The following is a 17,368-nucleotide window of genomic DNA, read 5'->3' as shown; positions in this document are numbered from 1 at the left end:
TCGTCTTTTGACGGGTAGTGAAGACGGGGACATTTGGCATAAGACGAGCGTAGGATAGATTGATTCAAAAGACGAGCTAATGAGGTCGCACGACCGGTTTCGTAATTGGAGCTCTAAATGGACAACGTTTTGTGGTCGAATGACGAGCGGCCAAAAATAGGGGGACATACGACGAGATCCCAGAGCCAAAAGACGAGGTTTTGGGGGCAAAAGACGAATTTGGGCATCTGGGTGCCGGAATTCGTCTTGGGGAAACCCATTTTTTGCTGATGAAGCGGTATCTTATGATCGTAGGGGCGGCGAGGCGGCATCTCATTAGCGAATTTCTCGTCCATCATTTCATGAAACCTCTTATACTGGGTTGGGACTCGGGTTCTCCAGTCTTCCTTAGGGGCCTCGCCCATTGTTTGATCTATTTCCTCAATAGTTGTACTAAAGATTTGGGGTTTGTCCCTTCGACAAAGCGACAAAGAGCAGCTGAACTGACGAAGTGGAAACCGGGCGGTGGTGCAACCCCTCTAATGGGAACGGGTATCGCGGAAGAGTTGCACTTGCGTTTGCAGTGTTCGGAGTCGAACAGTATACTGTTGTCCTTAAACCGTAATGTGACGTCGTGCAATTGGAGCCAGGGGATTCCGAGGACGAGTGGGTACGAGCCGAGTTTGGTAACGAAGAAGGGGATAGTTTCATGGTGGGAGTCAATTGATAGCGGTAGGTAGCAGAGGTGGGTAATTTATCCGGAAGATATGGGCCGTCCGTCAATGACTTCAAGAGTGCGGGGTGATTTAAGGGTGAGAAATGGGAAGTTGTTATGGCGCGCGAATGTTTCATCAATGAATGCGAATCCGGAGCAACCGGTATCAATCAATGCGTGAGTTTGAATGGATATTTTATTCTTTATAATTTTACAAGAAGCAACAAAATGATCCCCATCCAATTTATCCTCCACAGACGATACCGAGAAGCCAGAGATAGAAAACGCAGACAAAGGGGAAACGTTGGAAGGTCCCAGGCAGGGGCCATTAATCAAGCTCGGGACTACTGAAAACCCGACTCAGAGGAGGCGGGACTAGCGACCGGTGGAACAGCGGGGTCGACGGCCGTATGACTGGGTGCGAGGAGGGCGCCCCTCATAACCGGTTGGTTACCACGCGGGCGATTGGCAGAGGGGCAGTTGGCAAAGACGTGACCGGGGTTAGCGCAGTACATACAGAGATTGTTGTCCCTTCGCCATTGTTTTTCGGCGGCAGAGGTTTTGCGTTGTCCATTGACAAAAGTGTATCGTTGTTCTATGGCAGGGCGTTGAGTGGGACGGCTTTGGAGAGCGGAGAGGTCCATTGGGGCGAGGCCTCCGGTGGTATGAGATGGGTGTGCGACAGCAGCGGGGGCGGTGAATTGTCCCATCGTATTCCGGATGGCCCGTTGTTCAGCTTTGCGGCCCCGAACCTGGTTATCAATTGTCATTAACATGGTGGCATAGGCCTCGACGGTGTTAGGCCTGTCTGTCCGGTATGTCATGGCGTCCTTCAGGTCTTCCGACAGTCCTTCGGCCAGGGCATCGATCTTGGCTCCTTCGTTGTAGTCCAGGTATGCCACGATACGGAGGAACTGTGAGTAATAGGTGGCGAAGTCCCCTTTGCCTTGCTTCAGGGCAACGAGTTGGCGACGGGCGGTACCTCGGGGGTCTGGGTCTCCAAACGAGGCTTCCAGGTGGGCAACGAAGGCAGTGACGGAGGAGAAGGGGGCGGCAGGGTTAGCGTTAACAAGTGGAACGACCTGGTCAAGGGCCCTTCCTTCCAAGCGACTGACGGCATAAATAACCTTTGCTGCCTCGTTTCGGAACCGATCGTGGTTGACTTCAAGTTTCATTCGAAGTTGGGTGGTGAATCCGGGGAGCTTGGTGCGGGTGCCATCGAATTTCTCAGGGTCTGGAAACTTTTCGGACCTGAAGGCGGGGGCAGGAGCAGGTGGGGGAGCAGGGGCAACGGGGACAGCGACGGTAGGGGCGGGGGCAGCGCGGGCGACATTGAGGTCGAGGTTGAGCCGGGTTATCTGCTCCTCGAGGTTGTCAATGGTTTCATTGGCGGCGGTGAGTTGTGTATGAAGGGTGTCCTTTTGGAAGCGGACGCGCTGGACGAGGGTGGCGATGTTGTTGAATAATTCAGCAGAGTCGGCCTCATACATCTGCCTGAATCCTTCTACATCGTTGGGTGGTGTAACGGAGCCATTTCAACTGTCTGGTGTATGAGTACACACAGGGCCCGGTTACATGCTGAGAGTTATTGTTAGAAGCCAGTTGCACGGTGAAATGCAAGTACCGGCAGTGTGGTTAGCTACCAGCTGTTAGAGTAACTACATTCCGGGCGCTAGGAAGGGGATCTATTCATGGGAGCAATGACTGACGAGTCTATGCCTCGCCAGTGTCTAGAAGACCGGCCAGAGTGAAGCTCTGATTGTCCGGTGATCCACTGTATCCTCTGAGCATTGTAAGTCCGCCGAAGGGCAGGGACTGTGCTAGGGAAGTCTACAATAAGCGAAAGCTCTACAGCAATGAATAAGCTTACACCTGAGCGGCAGCTCATTTATGCAGGTCCTCGGTTGTGTGGCAACCAAGGCTGCAGGTGTTACAAAGGCTTTGACTAAGGGTGGTTGCCTTGAGTATCGGAAAACACCTGCTGACGCTTAGAGAAAAGCGGGGTAGCGGTGGTATTGTTTCCGGTACTGAGGGAAGGCCCACCGGAACTTAGTAAAGGAGTTAGGAGCAGAGAACAGAGGCCTTTGGAGTATAAGTACTCAGGTTCATTCTCGACCTTCAGTCCGATTCTCTCGAGTCTTCATCAGAAAGAAAAACCAAGTTCTTATCGGTAGCAGAGCCCTTAAAGATTATTGAGTTCTAGCGATAGTATCTTTGAATAATCTGCAACCTGATTGTCTATCTTGCACGGCCGTCTCTATTCTATCCGATTCTATTTCTCTTAGAAAGGACCCCCGTTACAGGTGGAGCCCATACAGGTGGGTCGGGGGTGGACATGTCGTACGGTGCGGATGACGACGCAACGTAATCTCAAGGGGGTGAGTAGCGAGTATTCCGCAGGGTACGAGGAGTGAATAGGGGACGGTATGGGAACTCGCAATAGGGGTACTACGGGACTCTAGCGTGGTAAGGTTCGACGGGACACGGAGAAAGCGAGGCGGTGGTCTTCTTAAAGAAAGAAGAGGACGATAATATTGTATAGCAATAAACAGGGTAGATACAGAAGACGTTGCGTAAAGAAAGAAGAAGGAAAAGAACGAGAAGTACAAACAACCCCCTTTAATATACTCAAGGAAATCCCAGCGATGACAAATCCAACATGACTCATACATTAACAATCAACAGAACCCGATAGAACCCAATAGAACCTTTCTGACTAATCCAACTCTTCGTAACCTCGTACCTCCACTAATCGATCCATGAAAGTGGTTGGTTGAACTGTATGAGGTCTCTTTCCGACAGTCTGAGACCTCTGGGTGGAGGATGGGGGGAGGACTTGAGGTTCATCTTCTTGTTCATCCTCATCCTCTTCAGAGCTCTCGTGGTCGTTCTCCGGAGCATCATCATAGCCTGAGTGCATAGTATCAACTATTTCTACCAACTCAGGCGCCTCAATTGCCTCAAGCTTCTCCTGCGCTTTAAAATTGTCAGTGTTACGAGCCGACTCGGGTCTAACCAGTTCAGGTTCTAGGACAAAGACATAGGCAGGTACCGAGGTGAGAATCGACTCGAGATACGCTCTAGGACAAGGACCGGGGACCGGGCTAAGTACCGATCGAAACAGAATAGAATATACTAACATACAGAATGAAGACGTTGCGTAAAGAAGAAAGAAAGAAAAGTACAGATAGTGAGAACAAAGGCTCGAATATAAACCCCAAAGAATAACCCGATAGCTAACACTCGTAGCCACACCTAAGGAAATAACAAACAAATATAATAACATCCCACAACCGATCCCGATCCTTCTTTCCGCAACCTAACCTGAAGTGCCTAGCGCTTACTATAACCTCCGAGCACCTTCCTAACATATCCAATCTAACTGAAGCCGTCCTGATCCTTCACCTAATAACTCGATTCCGTAGCGTTCTCGACGTCAGGGTAGGTGGAGGCGGTCAGGCTGTGATATCAGGAAAACTAGGATGTTACAAACCGACTGGGGGAAACTAGGACGAGATTCGGGAGTTCTCGGTAAGAGAACGGTAGAAGCTGAGTCAGGGTTATATGGGTGACAACTCTTCACCTCGTGCGGGGTCAGGGTCAGGGTTCGGGGTTATCGGGCTTGATGCCGATAGATATGAGACGAAGTTTCCTAACGATAGAATATCGAAGGAAACGAATGAGAATGGGATCAAACGCTTCACATTAGGCGAAGCGAGAGCGAGACTAGAACTGGGACTAAGGGGTACAACCAAGAGGTTATATGACTTGGATACCTAGAGGTTCGAAGACAGAAAATAGAATATATTCCTATATAACAGGAAGTTCGGATAAGGAGAAAAGAAAGAAAGGACGAAGAGAAGTCACAGCCATATATATATCCTTCAGAACCCGATAACTAATTCGCATAATGGAAACCCATAGAAAGAAAACCCAAATACTACCGAAATCCGAAAAGAGATAAAACAAACAAGATCCCGATTACTAATCACTATCCTTCCTGAACTTCTTCCTTACTCGCACTACACCGTTACAGTCAGTATGATCTTCGGGGAGATGAAATTCTACTCTCTGAAGACTATTCCCCCCAACGGGTATTTCGGAAGAATGGAGAATACCTTTCCCAGTTATTTGAGCGGAGTTGGTCGATTGACTGCTCCAAGTGTGGGCTGGCAGTGGAGTCAATGGTCGGTAAGATATTTCAGACTCATCAGTCTCTCCATCTTCTTTAGGTCGTGTTGAGAGTCGTAGGCGCTTTGGTGTAGGAGGTGCTGTACCGGAGGAACACTTGGTGGGAGACATTCTGATGACTGGTAGAAATATCCACAGTGCTCTAGAAGCACTCGCAATGTCTTCAATTAGAAATCAATTCTTCGCGAGAAATTTTGCACTGCTAATCTTCATACAGCAGGGATCATCCGGTGTTACCGTTATTTCCGCACTCAACTGCATTTCTTATCATCACTCGTTTCACTGCATTTTCTGAAGCAGTACTACCAAGTGCTCTAAGAGTAATATAGGAGTTTGATTCGACTTTGAAATAAAAGCACTGCAATTACTACCTGGACTAATATAATATAATCTAATCTAATCTTATCCGATATAATTCATCCATTGATATACAAAGGGAAATCCAAAACACAAAATCGTACCGCACCTCAGCAGCTATCGCGAGTGCTGAGAGAGTAATCCTAACAACTATTAAAAGGTTAGTGACAATTTAGCAGGAAGGGAAGTTAGAGATTATACTAAAGGGAACTAATGATGCCCATCACTATCACCACCACCCCCATCGTCACCGCCTCCAGCTGGCCTACCACTTCCATCACCACCACCCCCTGCAGCTAGTCCTGCACTACCTCCAGCACCAGCAGCCGTGATTGCGTCAGCAGCTCTCTTGACTGCTATCCCGGCAGGTATCCAGATCGTCCCCTGTAAGAATTTTGGGTCAGCAAGCCCGACACCCAAAGGATACTTCCTAACGTATTTAGAGTCAAAATCGTTGATAGCATCTTGCTGTCTATCGCGATGCCTAACAAGAGTCTGAATTAGCCATTGCTTACTAGCATCAGTTCTAGGCATATATACCCTCAGTCCTTTGGCATTTATCTGGTGCTTTCCCTTCTCGTAATCTGAATCCTCTACAGGAATATCGATCATGTTATAATCATCTTCCTCAACGTGACGGAAAGCCGGGTTCAACGGCGGGGATTCTGGACCACTCAGATTAGCACCCACGCCTGCTTAGTGGAGGACCACCAATATCCTCTGAGGCCTGGTATTGCTGTTCTGCAATCAATCTTCGAGCTCCTCTGAATCCGTAATTTGTACCTCCACCGGGCGAATGGAAGGAACAGCTGCCAGGGGGATATTTTCAATTGCTCTCCAGATAGTCCTGACTACTCTGCTGGATGCGGTGTGCTTCAGGATCAAGTTGCATAACTCAGAGAAAGTTATCTTGGTCAAAATTCTGATGAATAAAGGTTCGTTCAGGGGATCATTCCAGTCATAAGTGGGTGGTGGGACGAGGATAAAGAATGCCCCTAGAGCATCAGGGTCCAGCACGGTAACCATTATGGAAGGTCGCACGAGTTTTAGGGGTAGTGCATGCTCTTTCCTTTTGTGAGAGCGTCTTCCGGCTGCCTGACCACCGCCGTCATCATCATCATCACTATCACTGGCAGACTCTTTGAACTGATAGTCTTCCTGTCCCCTTGATAAATTATCCTTCATACCAACATCCACGATGAGCCACTGTAGAGCACTCGCCAGTCCTCTACGGGCATCGGAGTCACCCCCAGTCCAAATTGGCAGAAACACATTGAGGGAGGGTGAATTCATTAAGTAAAGGCATAGGGCATTAAACGCAGCCAATCCGGAGGTGTTTTCATTGACCCAACCTGTAACGGAGCCATTTCAACTGTCTGGTGTATGAGTACACACAGGGCCCGGTTACATGCTGAGAATTATTGTTAGAAGCCAGTTGCACGCTGAAATGCAAGTACCGGCAGTGTGGTTAGCTACCAGCTGTTAGAGTAACTACATTCTAGGCACTAGGAAGGGAGTCTATTCATGGTTGCAGGGACTGATGAGTGTATGTCTCGCTTGTGACTAGAAGACTGGCCAGAGTGAAGCTCTGATTGCCCGGTGATCCTCTGTATCCTCCGAGCACTGTAAGTCCGCCGAAGGGCAGGGACCATGCTAGGGAAGTCTACAATAAGTGAAAGCTCTACAGCAATGATTAAGCTTACATCTGAGCGGCAGCTCATTCATGCAGGCCCCGGTTGTGTGGCAACCAAGGCTGCAGGTGTTACAAAGGCTTTGACTAAGGGTGGTTGCCTTGGGTATCGGAAACACCTGCTGACGCTTAGAGAAAAGCGGGGTAGCGGTGGTATTGTTTCCGGACCGAGGAAAGGCTTCACCGGTACTTAGTAAGGAGTTAGGAGCAGAGAATAGACGCCTTCGGAGTATAAGTACTCAGGTTCATTCTCGCCCTTCAGTCCTGTTCTCGCCAGTCATCAATCAGAAAGAAATATCAAGTTCTTATCGGTAGCAGAGCCCTTAAAGATTATTGAGTTCTAACGATAGTATCTTTGAATAATCTGCAACCTGATTGTCTATCTTGCACGGCCGTCTCTATTCTACTTCATTCTATTTCTCCTAGAAGAGTCCCCCGTTACACAACCTACACTTTGCATTTCCGCCTTTAGGCCGTTGCGGATGCTGGTGTACACTTTAGGTAGGTTGAGTAGACCTAAAATCATCTTCGCTTTGGTTACTTGAGTCATCTTAAATGCGCTCGAGCTCGAGGATATCTCTTGAACACTCCGAGATATCTCTCGCACAATCGGGGATCTCTCTTGGACAATCGGCGATGGCTCCGGTCTAATTCATCTCTATCAACCGTTGAGGGTTGGTCTATTGGTTCGGACGGGCTTGTACTACATCAGCAAACCTGCAGCCTTCGCCAGACGCCCGAGGCACTCAGGACGCTCAGGGTGCTCGGTAGGTAAACTACCTCTCCAGAGATACGGCAAGTGCTCCTTGCGTAGTCTAGCGCGCATCTTTCCGCCCCGGCGCACCCTAGTTCGCCCCGGCGCGCACTAGCCCTCCGACCCCGCCTGGGCACTGAGCGGGAGCGCCCGGTGCTACCCCGACCCTAGTCCCCTCGCCTGAGAGCGCCAGTTGGGCACTCGTATCCCCTGACTGCTCCTGGAGCACTCCCGAAGCTCCTGGAGTACTCTGACTGCTCCTGGAGCACTCCTGACTGCTCCTGGAGCACTCCCGCAGCTCTTGGAGTACTCCGACTGCTCCAGCGGCGCCTGGGATCGGGTCTTTGAACCTGGCGCACCCCCGATGCCCTGTTCTCTCCAGGCATACCCTTACGATCTCTACTGTTTACAGAGCACTCGAGACTGTTTACAGAGCACTCAAGACTGTGATCCCCTGTCTATTACTAAATACTAACGACAATACCTCCTTGAACTCCCTTACTGGATATAATACAAAATATGAATCGGAACAAATCTCCAGCTATCCCCGATGCACTCGGGAGTGTTCTCTCCACGCATTTGCGAGTATTCTCCCTAAGCACTCGCGAGTGTTCTCCCAAAACACTCGTGAGTGTTCTCCCAAAGCACTCGCGAGTGTTCTCCCAAAGTACTCGCGAGTGTTCTCCCAAAGCACTCGCGAGTGTTCTCCCAAAGAACTTTCGACTGTTCTCCCAAAGCACTTTCGAGTATTCCCCCAAAGCACTCGCGAGTGTTCTAGACATCTTCCTCCCCGCCCCCTTCGCATTCCCCCACTACTGGTAGTTTTTGCTCCTCCTCTTCCTCCTCTACCTCCTCTTCACTGTCAATGCCGCGAAGTTGGGCATGAATCACCTCGTCCTGGCCCTTTTCAGAACTTGAAGGACCTCCTGGAGCACCCCTGAGTGCTCTCCGAGCATCTCGGAATGCGGCAAGATCCGCAGCCAAAGCTTCATCGTCCTCGCTAAACCCATCCTCCGGTATCACCTCAATCGTTACACCCTTCTTTTCTCGTATCTATCAAGGTAAGTATTTAGAGTAGAACACCCATTGCCGCCATAGTAGTAGCATACCTTTTCTCGAAGATTATCCTTGATTACCTCCAAGGTTGCCTCCTGATTCTGTCTACTCCTACCCTTCCATGTGTTACTCATCCGGTTGAACGTTTCTACTCGAGTGGGGATGTCAGCTCGGCAACCCACTGGCAGTATAGCTCTGAGAGCATCCGTCACTGCTCCCAAAGCACTCGGCAGTCCGCAGAGTTCTGAGAGCATCCGTCACTGCTCCCAAAGCACCCGTCATACCAGTGAGGGCATTGGGCAATACTTACTAACAACGCTCTCATTCTGCGACTGAAAATGATCAGGCTTAAGGTAAGTCCCTGTCGACCACGCCCGAATGCCGTGCCAGATCGCCGTCGATATCAAGCAAATGAGTGTAGGGGTTATCCGCTCTAGGAATTCGGGGTCCCTAACCCCTCGCATCCTGACGCCATCAAAGTATTTAAAATACAATATATCGACGATTTCCGGGGCAAGGAATCGTAGTCGGTAGCTCTAGTATCTGTTAGCAGCTTTCCCGAGTGCTCTCGGAGCATTCCCGGGTACTCTGTGGGCATTCCGGGTGCTCTCTGGGCATTGATCATACCTCGTAATGCTGCTGGAGGCTCAAGAAACGATCATTCTTCAAAAGATATTCGACTTGAGCCGCCCTTGCCTCAGGCCCCACAAGATTTCCAAGCCCGTATATCGTAGAGTCTGCCAGGCACCCTTTCACCTCGTGCATCAAGTGGGAATGGACACGGGAGTGCAGACTTCTGACCTATCGTTCTCAATTATGTTTCCAGAGCACTCGTAATCGTTTCAGGGGCACTCACCTGTTTAATTACGACCTCATCAAGGTCTACTCTACACCCCACTCGGAGACTTGCAGTTGCCCACATGCTCACTACCAGTATTGAAAGTCTTGCTGCAGGTGGAAACGGCTCATGTAGAAGCGTATGCTCCCCGATTAATATGCTGCACTCTTTCTCAATCCTCTGTGCTTGCATTGAGAGTATATTTGCACTCCTCGAGTTCGGTAACAAAGACCTCTGAGTCAATTGGCTCGAAGGAATATCGCCAGTGTTCTCAAAGACGTCATGAGTACTCCCTGGAATACGAACCTCGCTTTCCGCCGTCAGAGCATTCTCGTTCTCCCTGGATGAGGGAAGATAGTCGATTTCGTAGACTCCTTGCGATCGAATTTGGCTGTGAGGTTGGGCTGAAGGAATTTGAGGGCTTGAAGGAATCCGAGGACTGCTCACAGAGCTCTCGCCAATTCCGTCAATAGGAGGTGAAGAACGATATGGCCGGTGAGTAGGTGAGGACTCCCCGTATCGAGAGCGTATTGAGGAAAAATCGATATGGCGCGTCGAAGAGCTGTAATCATGATAATAAACAGGTTCAGAAGGCCTAGACTGTGTGGGTATTGGCGGTGCTCTCTGGGATGCCGGGAGTGCTCTCTGAGATGTATTCTGGCTGGGTGCCGAAGTGGGTGCTCTCTGGGATGCCGGCAGTGCTCTCCGGGATGCCGGGAGTGCTCTCTGAAATACATTCTCGCTGGGTTCCGAAATGGGTGCTGCTCTACCCTGACCTTGTTTCTGGATTACATTTGTGCCCAGTCGAGCTCCCCTCTGAACCGTTAGCCTCCGAGTCTATTGAATAAAACCAATGAAATGAGCAGAATAGAGTCAAACCTGTATCACGTCCACTGACACGTCGGAGGAAGCAATTACCTCCGCTACTGCGCCAGTTGCTTTCCTCCGAGCATTGCCCAGTGCTTTGGCAGTAGTCGGCGGAGCTGTGCGAGGTCTCTTTCCGACAGTCTGAGACCTCTGGGTGGAGGCTTGAGGTTCATCCTCCGGTTCATCCTCATTCTCCTCAGAACTCTCGGGCTCGTTCTCTGGAGAATCATCATACTCTGAGTGGCTGGTATCAACTATTTCCTCCACCTCTGGCACCTCTATTGCTTGAGCCTGCTCCTGCGCTTCAACAAGGTCAGTATAGTCGCCGGGGAGATGAAATTCTACCCTTCTAGGACTGCTTCTTCCAGTGGGAGTTTCGGAAGAATGGAGAAGGCCTTTACGAGCTATTTGGGCGGCGGTGGTCGATTGACTACTCCAAGTGCGGGCTGGCAGTGTAGTCAATGGTCGGTAAGGTATCTCAGACTCGTCAGTCAGTAAATCTTCATGTTCTTCAGGTCGTCTTGGGAGTCGTGGACGCTTTGGGGCAAGAGGTGCTGAACCGGAGGAGCGCTTGGTGGGAGCCATTCTGATGGCTAGCAGGAATATCCTCAGTGCTCTAGGAGCACTCGCGGTATCTTTGATTAGAAATCAATTCTTGGCGAGAAAATTTGCGCCGCTAATCAAGAAGAATTTGCACGGCTAATCCTCCTACGGCAGGGATCCGCTCAACCGCATCATTTGTAATCACTCGTTTTACTGCACTTTCTGAAGCAATACCGAGTGCTCTGAGAGCAATCTAGGAGTTTGACTCGACTCTGAAATAAAAGCAATGCAATTACGACACGGAATAATCTAATCTAATCTAATCTCATCTAATCTCATCTAATACGACAAAACATATCCATTGTTATATGCTCGCAAGACAAAGGAAATCCAAAACATCAAATCGTACAGCACCTCCATCTCAGTAGCACTGGCGAGTGCTCAGAGAGCACTCCATACTGCTATTCAAAAACCTATCAATTCATATATGCTCGCAAGACAAAGGAAATCCAAAACATAAAATCGTACCACACCTCCTCCATCTCAGTAGCAGTCGCGAGTGCTCGGAGAGCAATCTGTACAGCTTTTCAAAGGTTAGTAGTGAGAAATCCGCAGGAAGAGTGGTGAGAGACTATACCAAAGGAGACTAATGATGCCCACCACCATCACCACCACCACCGCCTCCACCGCCTCCAGCTGGCCCACCACCTCCACCACCACCACCACCACCACCACCACCGCCTCCAGAAGGTCCACCACCACCACCACCACCACCACCGCCCGGAGGTCCGCCCGGAGGAGGAGGAGGAGGAGGAGGAGGAGGAGGAGGAGGAGGAGGTCCACCCGGAGGAGGATTACCACCACCACCACCACCACCGCCGCCCAGAGGAGGATTACCACCACCACCACCACCACCACCCCCGCCCGGAGGAGGATTACCACCACCACCACCACCACCACCACCACCGCCCGGAGGAGGATTGCCACCACCACCACCACCACCACCACCGCCTCCAGCAGCAGCCGCGAGTGCGTCAGCAGCTCTCTTGGCTGCTATCCCGGCAGGCGTCCAGATTACTCCCTGTGCAAAGTTTGCGTCAGCAACCTCTACACCCAGAGGATACTTCCTCAGGTATTTGGGGTCTAAGTCGTCGATAGCATCCTGCTGTCTATCGCGACGTCTAACAAGAGTCTGGATTAGCCTTTGATTACTGGCATCAGTTCTGGGCAAATATACCCTCAGTCCTTTACCATTTATGCGGTGATTTCCCTCCTCGTAATCAGAGTCCTCTGCTGGAATATCGATCATGGTGTAATCGTCTTCCTCGATATGAGGGAATGCTCGTGTCAGAGGCGGTGTTTCAGCACCACCCAAATTAGCAACCGCCCCCGCTCTGTGGAGTACCGCCAGTATCCTCCGAGGCCTGCCAAAGCTATTCTTCAAACAACCCTCGACCTCTTCCGAATCAGTGATCTGCACCTCCATCGGCTGAACAGGAGGATTGGATGCCAGTGGAACGTTATCGAGTGCTCCCCAGATACTCCTGATTGCCCTGTCGGGTGGGGTGTGCTTCAGGATCAAATTGCAGAGCTCTGGAAACGTTATCTTGGTCAGAACTCCAATGAACGAATTCTGATTTCGTCGATGGTTCCAGTCATAGATAGGGGGCGGGACAACCCTGGAGAATGCTCCTAGAGCATCCGGGTCTACCACCGTAATCATTATGGAAGGTCTATCGAGATCTGCACATCAGCAAGATTGTACATTTTAAGCAGCCTCCCAACAGTCTCCTGACTCTCCTGAGATTCTCCTGAGACAACAAAACAGTTTTTGATTCTCTGGAGGCTCAGGAGATGCTTTTCGGAAATTGTTCAGTTTCCTGATGCAGACACTGGGTCCCGTTTACGCTTCTTAGAGCGTTGGGTGGGCAGACCACCGTCCTCATCATCATCGCTATCGTCAGCAACTTCTTTATACTCGCGATTTCCCTGCCCCCTTGATAGCTTTTCTTTCTGCCCAACATCAGCGATGAGCCACTTCAAAGCGTCCGCGAGTGCTCTGCGGGTTGCGGAATCGCCTCCGTTCCACATAGGCAGGAAACCACTGAGAGGGCGTATGTTCAACACATGGAGGCATAGAGCATTGAACGCTGCTGCTCCGGAAACGGTTTTGTTGACCCAACCGGTGTTCTGCATGTCCGTTTGAGGCTGTTGCGGATGTTAGTGTACGATTTAGGGAGGTTGATCAAACCTAAAGCCATCTTTGCTGTGTTTGCCTGAGTCATTTTGCCGGTGTATCGGGCTTGAGAGATTGGGGATGATGCTTCTGGAGCACTGGGGTATGCTTCTGGGGGACTGGCGTATGCTACCTGAGCATGCGGGGGAGTTTCTGGGGCACAAGGGGGAGTTTCTGGGGCACGATCTCTGCGGCTTTGCCTCTGCTCTGCCGGTGGAGGGGAACTAGGTATTGGTAGCCGACGGCGACGTCGGGATTGAGAGCTCTGTGAAGCACTGGCGACTGCTTCTGGAGCAGGGGCACGAACTGGGAGTACGGTTCTACGGACAGGGGCCGACGGTTGTGGCGGCGAGCTGCCCAATTCTGGGGAAGTGCTGGAGACTCGTTGAAGTGCTCGTCCTCTTTGGGGTTTTGGGCCTGCTGCTGGGCCTGCTGCTGTCCCTGCTGCTGGTCGCTTTGCGGAATGTGTTGCTGGGCCTGCTAGGCCTGCTGCTGTGTGTGCTGCTGAGTGCTTTACGGAGTGTGTTGCTGGGCCTGCTGGGCCTGCTGCTGTGCCTGCTGCGGAACCTTCGCTGTCGGACTCGACTTCAGATTGCACTGATTCCCACTCTTTTCGGAAGAGTCTCGAGTGCCGAGTGGGCGGTGACGAATGCTGAGGAGACGTTGACGAGTGCTGAGGGGGCGGTGACGAGTGCTGTTGGGAGCTTGAAACCACTCGGGGATGCTTCCGGGAAGACGACGACTGCGGCGGGGGTGTCTCTTCTATCTCTTCTGGGATAGGCTGGAGGCTTTTCTGCTCTTTGCGAGACGAGGAAGGGGAGGACTTCTCGTTCTTCTTCTGCTCCTTCTTCTTCTCCTTCTTCTTCTCCTTCTTCTCCTTCTTCTTCTCCTTCTTCTTCTCCTTCCTTTCCTTCCTTCGGCGTTTTTTGCTATCTGATTCGTCGGTGTCTGGATCGCGATCTCGCTTCTTCTGTGAGCGCTCTGGAGTGCCCTGAGGGGAGGATGAAGGCTATAGTGAATATGTGATGAGTATGGTTCTGAAAGCAATAGGATTAAGGAGGATATACCATCTTATATATGATCGCTAGGTGTGCAGCTTGAAAGCTTGAACTTGAAACGAAACTTGAAACTTCAAGTTGAAGCCTAAACTTGAAACGTGAGCTGAATGCGCTTTCAAGAGGTATCTTGAAAGCTTAGATAGCAGGGAGGGGCTTGAAGTGATAGGTAGTGCTGGAAGATGGTTAGGAAGCTCTCACGATCTGGAAGGAGGAGAAGGGTGCTCTTATACCGAATACAATCAGCTATTCCAGGGCTCATCATGCTTCCGAGAGGACCCCCGTGTGCTATACGAGCACCCCCGTATGCTATACGAGCATCCTCGAGTGCTGTACGAGCATCCTCGGGTGCTGTACGAGCACCCCCGGGCGCTCCCACCAGTGCTGCATATGGTGCTCCAAGCCGTGCTGAATGTTTGCTCCAATACATGACGTAGATCAATGCTCTAGTCGCACTCGAAGATTCTACTCTGGAGGTTTGATTCAATTGAATGACGTAGATGAATGCTCTAGGCGTACTCGGGAATGCTCTGACGGTAGTACCAACAGTGGTGTCGATTGGATTCCTATGTTGGGTTGGTGTTTGTGTTCTTGTTGGTGTCGGGGCTCTGTGCGCTATGAAGCTGAGTCGGAGAGTGTGTATCCTCTGAGCGCATATCCGATATTAGTATCGAATTTGGCGGTTAGAATGGTCTCTCCATGATCTGAATAGCATCCGCGAGTGCTCAGAGAGAGAGAGCGAATGCTGAGAGGGTAGAACGGAGCATCGTTGGCGGCATGATTGTGGTAATTGTTGTTTCTTCTCGTTGTATGCTTGTGTTTGTGTTTGCATTATTCCGTTGGAGATGTATGAAGTCAAAATCAGCCTCGCTATGGTGGAGGTGCGAGTGCAAGGCTCACAATCACTTGGCGAGCGCTCTGCAGCGAGCACTCTGTAGAGCACTCTGCACAACCGCTTGGCGGCGAGAGCCTCATTGGACGACAAATCGTTCGTAGAGCACTCTGCACCACCTGCAGGAAAGAGCCTCCGCCTTGGCAGACTGCAAATTCTCGAGTCCAATGAAATCATCTTGCCCTTTTTGCAGCAAGAGGTACAGCTCCTCCGCGAATTTTGACAGACATCTTCGAACAATCCATCCTTTGGAAGCAGATGAATGGCTAGGAAATCAATATTCACTGCTGGAGCACGGTCAACCTGCAGAGACCCCCGACAATACTGATGAGAGCCCAGAGAGCATTCCCGATTACTATTCAGACACGCATTACGATTCAGAGTCGGACATTTTCGACCAAGATTCGGGTAACAATTCGGACCTCGAATCCGAATCATATTTCGTGATGGAAGAGGCAGATGGCGATTCAAATGGGCATAGTAGGGCATCTACGACAGTTTACGAGGGTGCTGGGGAGCCACTTTACCGCTCGGAGGACTACGACGAGTGCTCACAGAGCCTTCTCCAATACCCATGGCACCCATTCCGGTCAGCATACGAGTTCAGAATGGCACGCTATTTCACACTGTCCAAAGCCTCACAGGGGAACATCGACAGCTTCTTTCTACACGCTCCACCGAGTAGTGGCGAGTGCTCCTACAGCACTGGGCGGCGTTTTATCAAGAGGTTGGAGGAAATGAACGATGTACTGGGAAAGGTGAGCTGGAATCATTCGGAGGTGGATATTGGGGGGGAGAAGATCTCTTACTACTACCGGGATCCAATGGTAGTCGTCCGATATCTTCTAGGGCAACGTGCCTTCCGGGAGTCATTGGTGTATTCGCCCGTGATGGAGCATAATGAATTCGGCGAGCGAATGTACGGGGAAATGCATACAGGAGATTGGTGGTGGGAGATACAGGTCCGTAAACTTCACCCTGTCAACTTGAGGTGCTCTATGAGCAGTCGATGATGCTACAGGAGCAGTCGCTAATGTCTTCTCGACAGAATACGTTACCGGAGGGGTCCACTGTCGTACCAATTATCTGCGCGTCGGATAGCACACATCTGACAAATTTCAGCGGGGACAAGAAAGCCTGGCCAATCTATCTTACCATCGGGAACATCAAGTCGTCGGTGCGCAACAAGCCCACAGGGCATTCATTCATTCTCCTAGGGCTGCTACCAGTACCACCGAAGCTCGGAAAGAATACAACACTCGTTAACTCCGTTTTAAGACGTCAGAGTCAAATGGCACTGCATCGTGCCCTTGGGGAGATCTTTCAAAGCATTCGCGAGTGCTCTCAGGAGGGCGAGCTAATCAAATGCGCCGACGGCTACGAACGACTATGCTTTCCGGTGCTCTCGGGCTGGATCGCCGATCAACCCGAGCATTCAAACTTGCAAAACATTAGCACTAGTGCTTGCCCGAGATGCGAGGTGGAGTTTCACAATCTTGGGAGCACTCGTCGAAGCTCTATGCACAATCACGAGGACTACAGGGAGAGGGTACAGCTATTTGGCGATAACCCGGGCAATCTAGAACCGGTAGAATACCTTGTTGGGAGATCCGTCAAAACACTCTTCAATGCTTTCTGGGGTATGCCGAGGGTTAATCCGTACGATCTCAATAAACCGGACATACTGCACAATATTTACCAGGGGATGTTGAAGCACATGATGGAGTGGATTCAGGGTTTCTTGAAGAAGCATCATCGATTGGAGGAATTCGACAAAGCTTGGGCTTCGATTGCGCCTTACCCTAGACTAGCAGTACCAAACAAGGCATATCGTTCTACCACCCAATGGCAAGGGAAAGAGATGCGGAATCTGGGGCGGGTCATTCTAGGAGCACTCGCGGCTGCTCTGAGAAACCCGGGAGTGGCTGTCAGGAGCGACTTCGCAAAAGCTTTGAAATGCGTTCGAAGCCTAATAGACTTCCACTTAATGGCGCAATATGGGAGTCATACAACGAGCACACTGGACTATATGGAGAGCTATCTCGAGGATTTCCATAAACACAAGGATATCTTTTTAGAATTCAGGGCGTACAAGAAGACGTTAAAGGATGCGAGAGATCGAACGAAAGCAATTAGTGGCTCCCAGAGCACCCAGCGAGGCTTGGAGGAGATCCGGGAGATTCGGGAAAGATCGC

General features: G+C 50.7%; 4 protein-coding genes across 4 annotated transcripts; all 4 read right to left on the bottom strand.

Moving 5' to 3' along the window:
- Positions 1-1,038: 1,038 nt before the first annotated feature.
- Positions 1,039-2,184, bottom strand: H6S33_011656 (uncharacterized protein; the record flags this gene model as incomplete). Its single annotated transcript, XM_044843042.1, has 1 exon — positions 1,039-2,184. The coding sequence occupies one exon, from the start codon at positions 2,182-2,184 to the stop codon at positions 1,039-1,041; it is 1,146 nt and encodes a 381-aa protein (XP_044696424.1).
- A 6,276-nt stretch (positions 2,185-8,460) lies between these two features.
- Positions 8,461-11,032, bottom strand: H6S33_011655 (uncharacterized protein; the record flags this gene model as incomplete). Its single annotated transcript, XM_044843041.1, has 6 exons — positions 8,461-8,739; positions 8,796-8,890; positions 9,053-9,278; positions 9,370-9,543; positions 9,599-10,396; positions 10,460-11,032. The coding sequence occupies 6 exons, from the start codon at positions 11,030-11,032 to the stop codon at positions 8,461-8,463; spliced, it is 2,145 nt and encodes a 714-aa protein (XP_044696423.1).
- A 604-nt stretch (positions 11,033-11,636) lies between these two features.
- On the bottom strand, positions 11,637-12,713 carry H6S33_011654 (uncharacterized protein; the record flags this gene model as incomplete). Its single annotated transcript, XM_044843040.1, has 1 exon — positions 11,637-12,713. The coding sequence occupies one exon, from the start codon at positions 12,711-12,713 to the stop codon at positions 11,637-11,639; it is 1,077 nt and encodes a 358-aa protein (XP_044696422.1).
- Positions 12,714-12,862: 149 nt separating this feature from the next.
- On the bottom strand, positions 12,863-14,296 carry H6S33_011653 (uncharacterized protein; the record flags this gene model as incomplete). The annotated part of the gene is made up of 3 exons (XM_044843039.1): positions 12,863-13,198; positions 13,249-14,235; positions 14,294-14,296. 3 exons carry the CDS (start codon positions 14,294-14,296, stop codon positions 12,863-12,865), a joined length of 1,326 nt encoding a protein of 441 aa, XP_044696421.1.
- Between the last annotated feature and the right edge of the window lie 3,072 nt (positions 14,297-17,368).

Source organism: Morchella sextelata (assembly GCF_020137385.1).
Source record: "Morchella sextelata strain SCLS chromosome Unknown scls_6, whole genome shotgun sequence".
NCBI lineage: Eukaryota > Fungi > Ascomycota > Pezizomycetes > Pezizales > Morchellaceae > Morchella > Morchella sextelata.
Note: the sequence above shows the minus strand (reverse complement) of the source record. Positions and strands in the feature narration are given on the sequence as shown.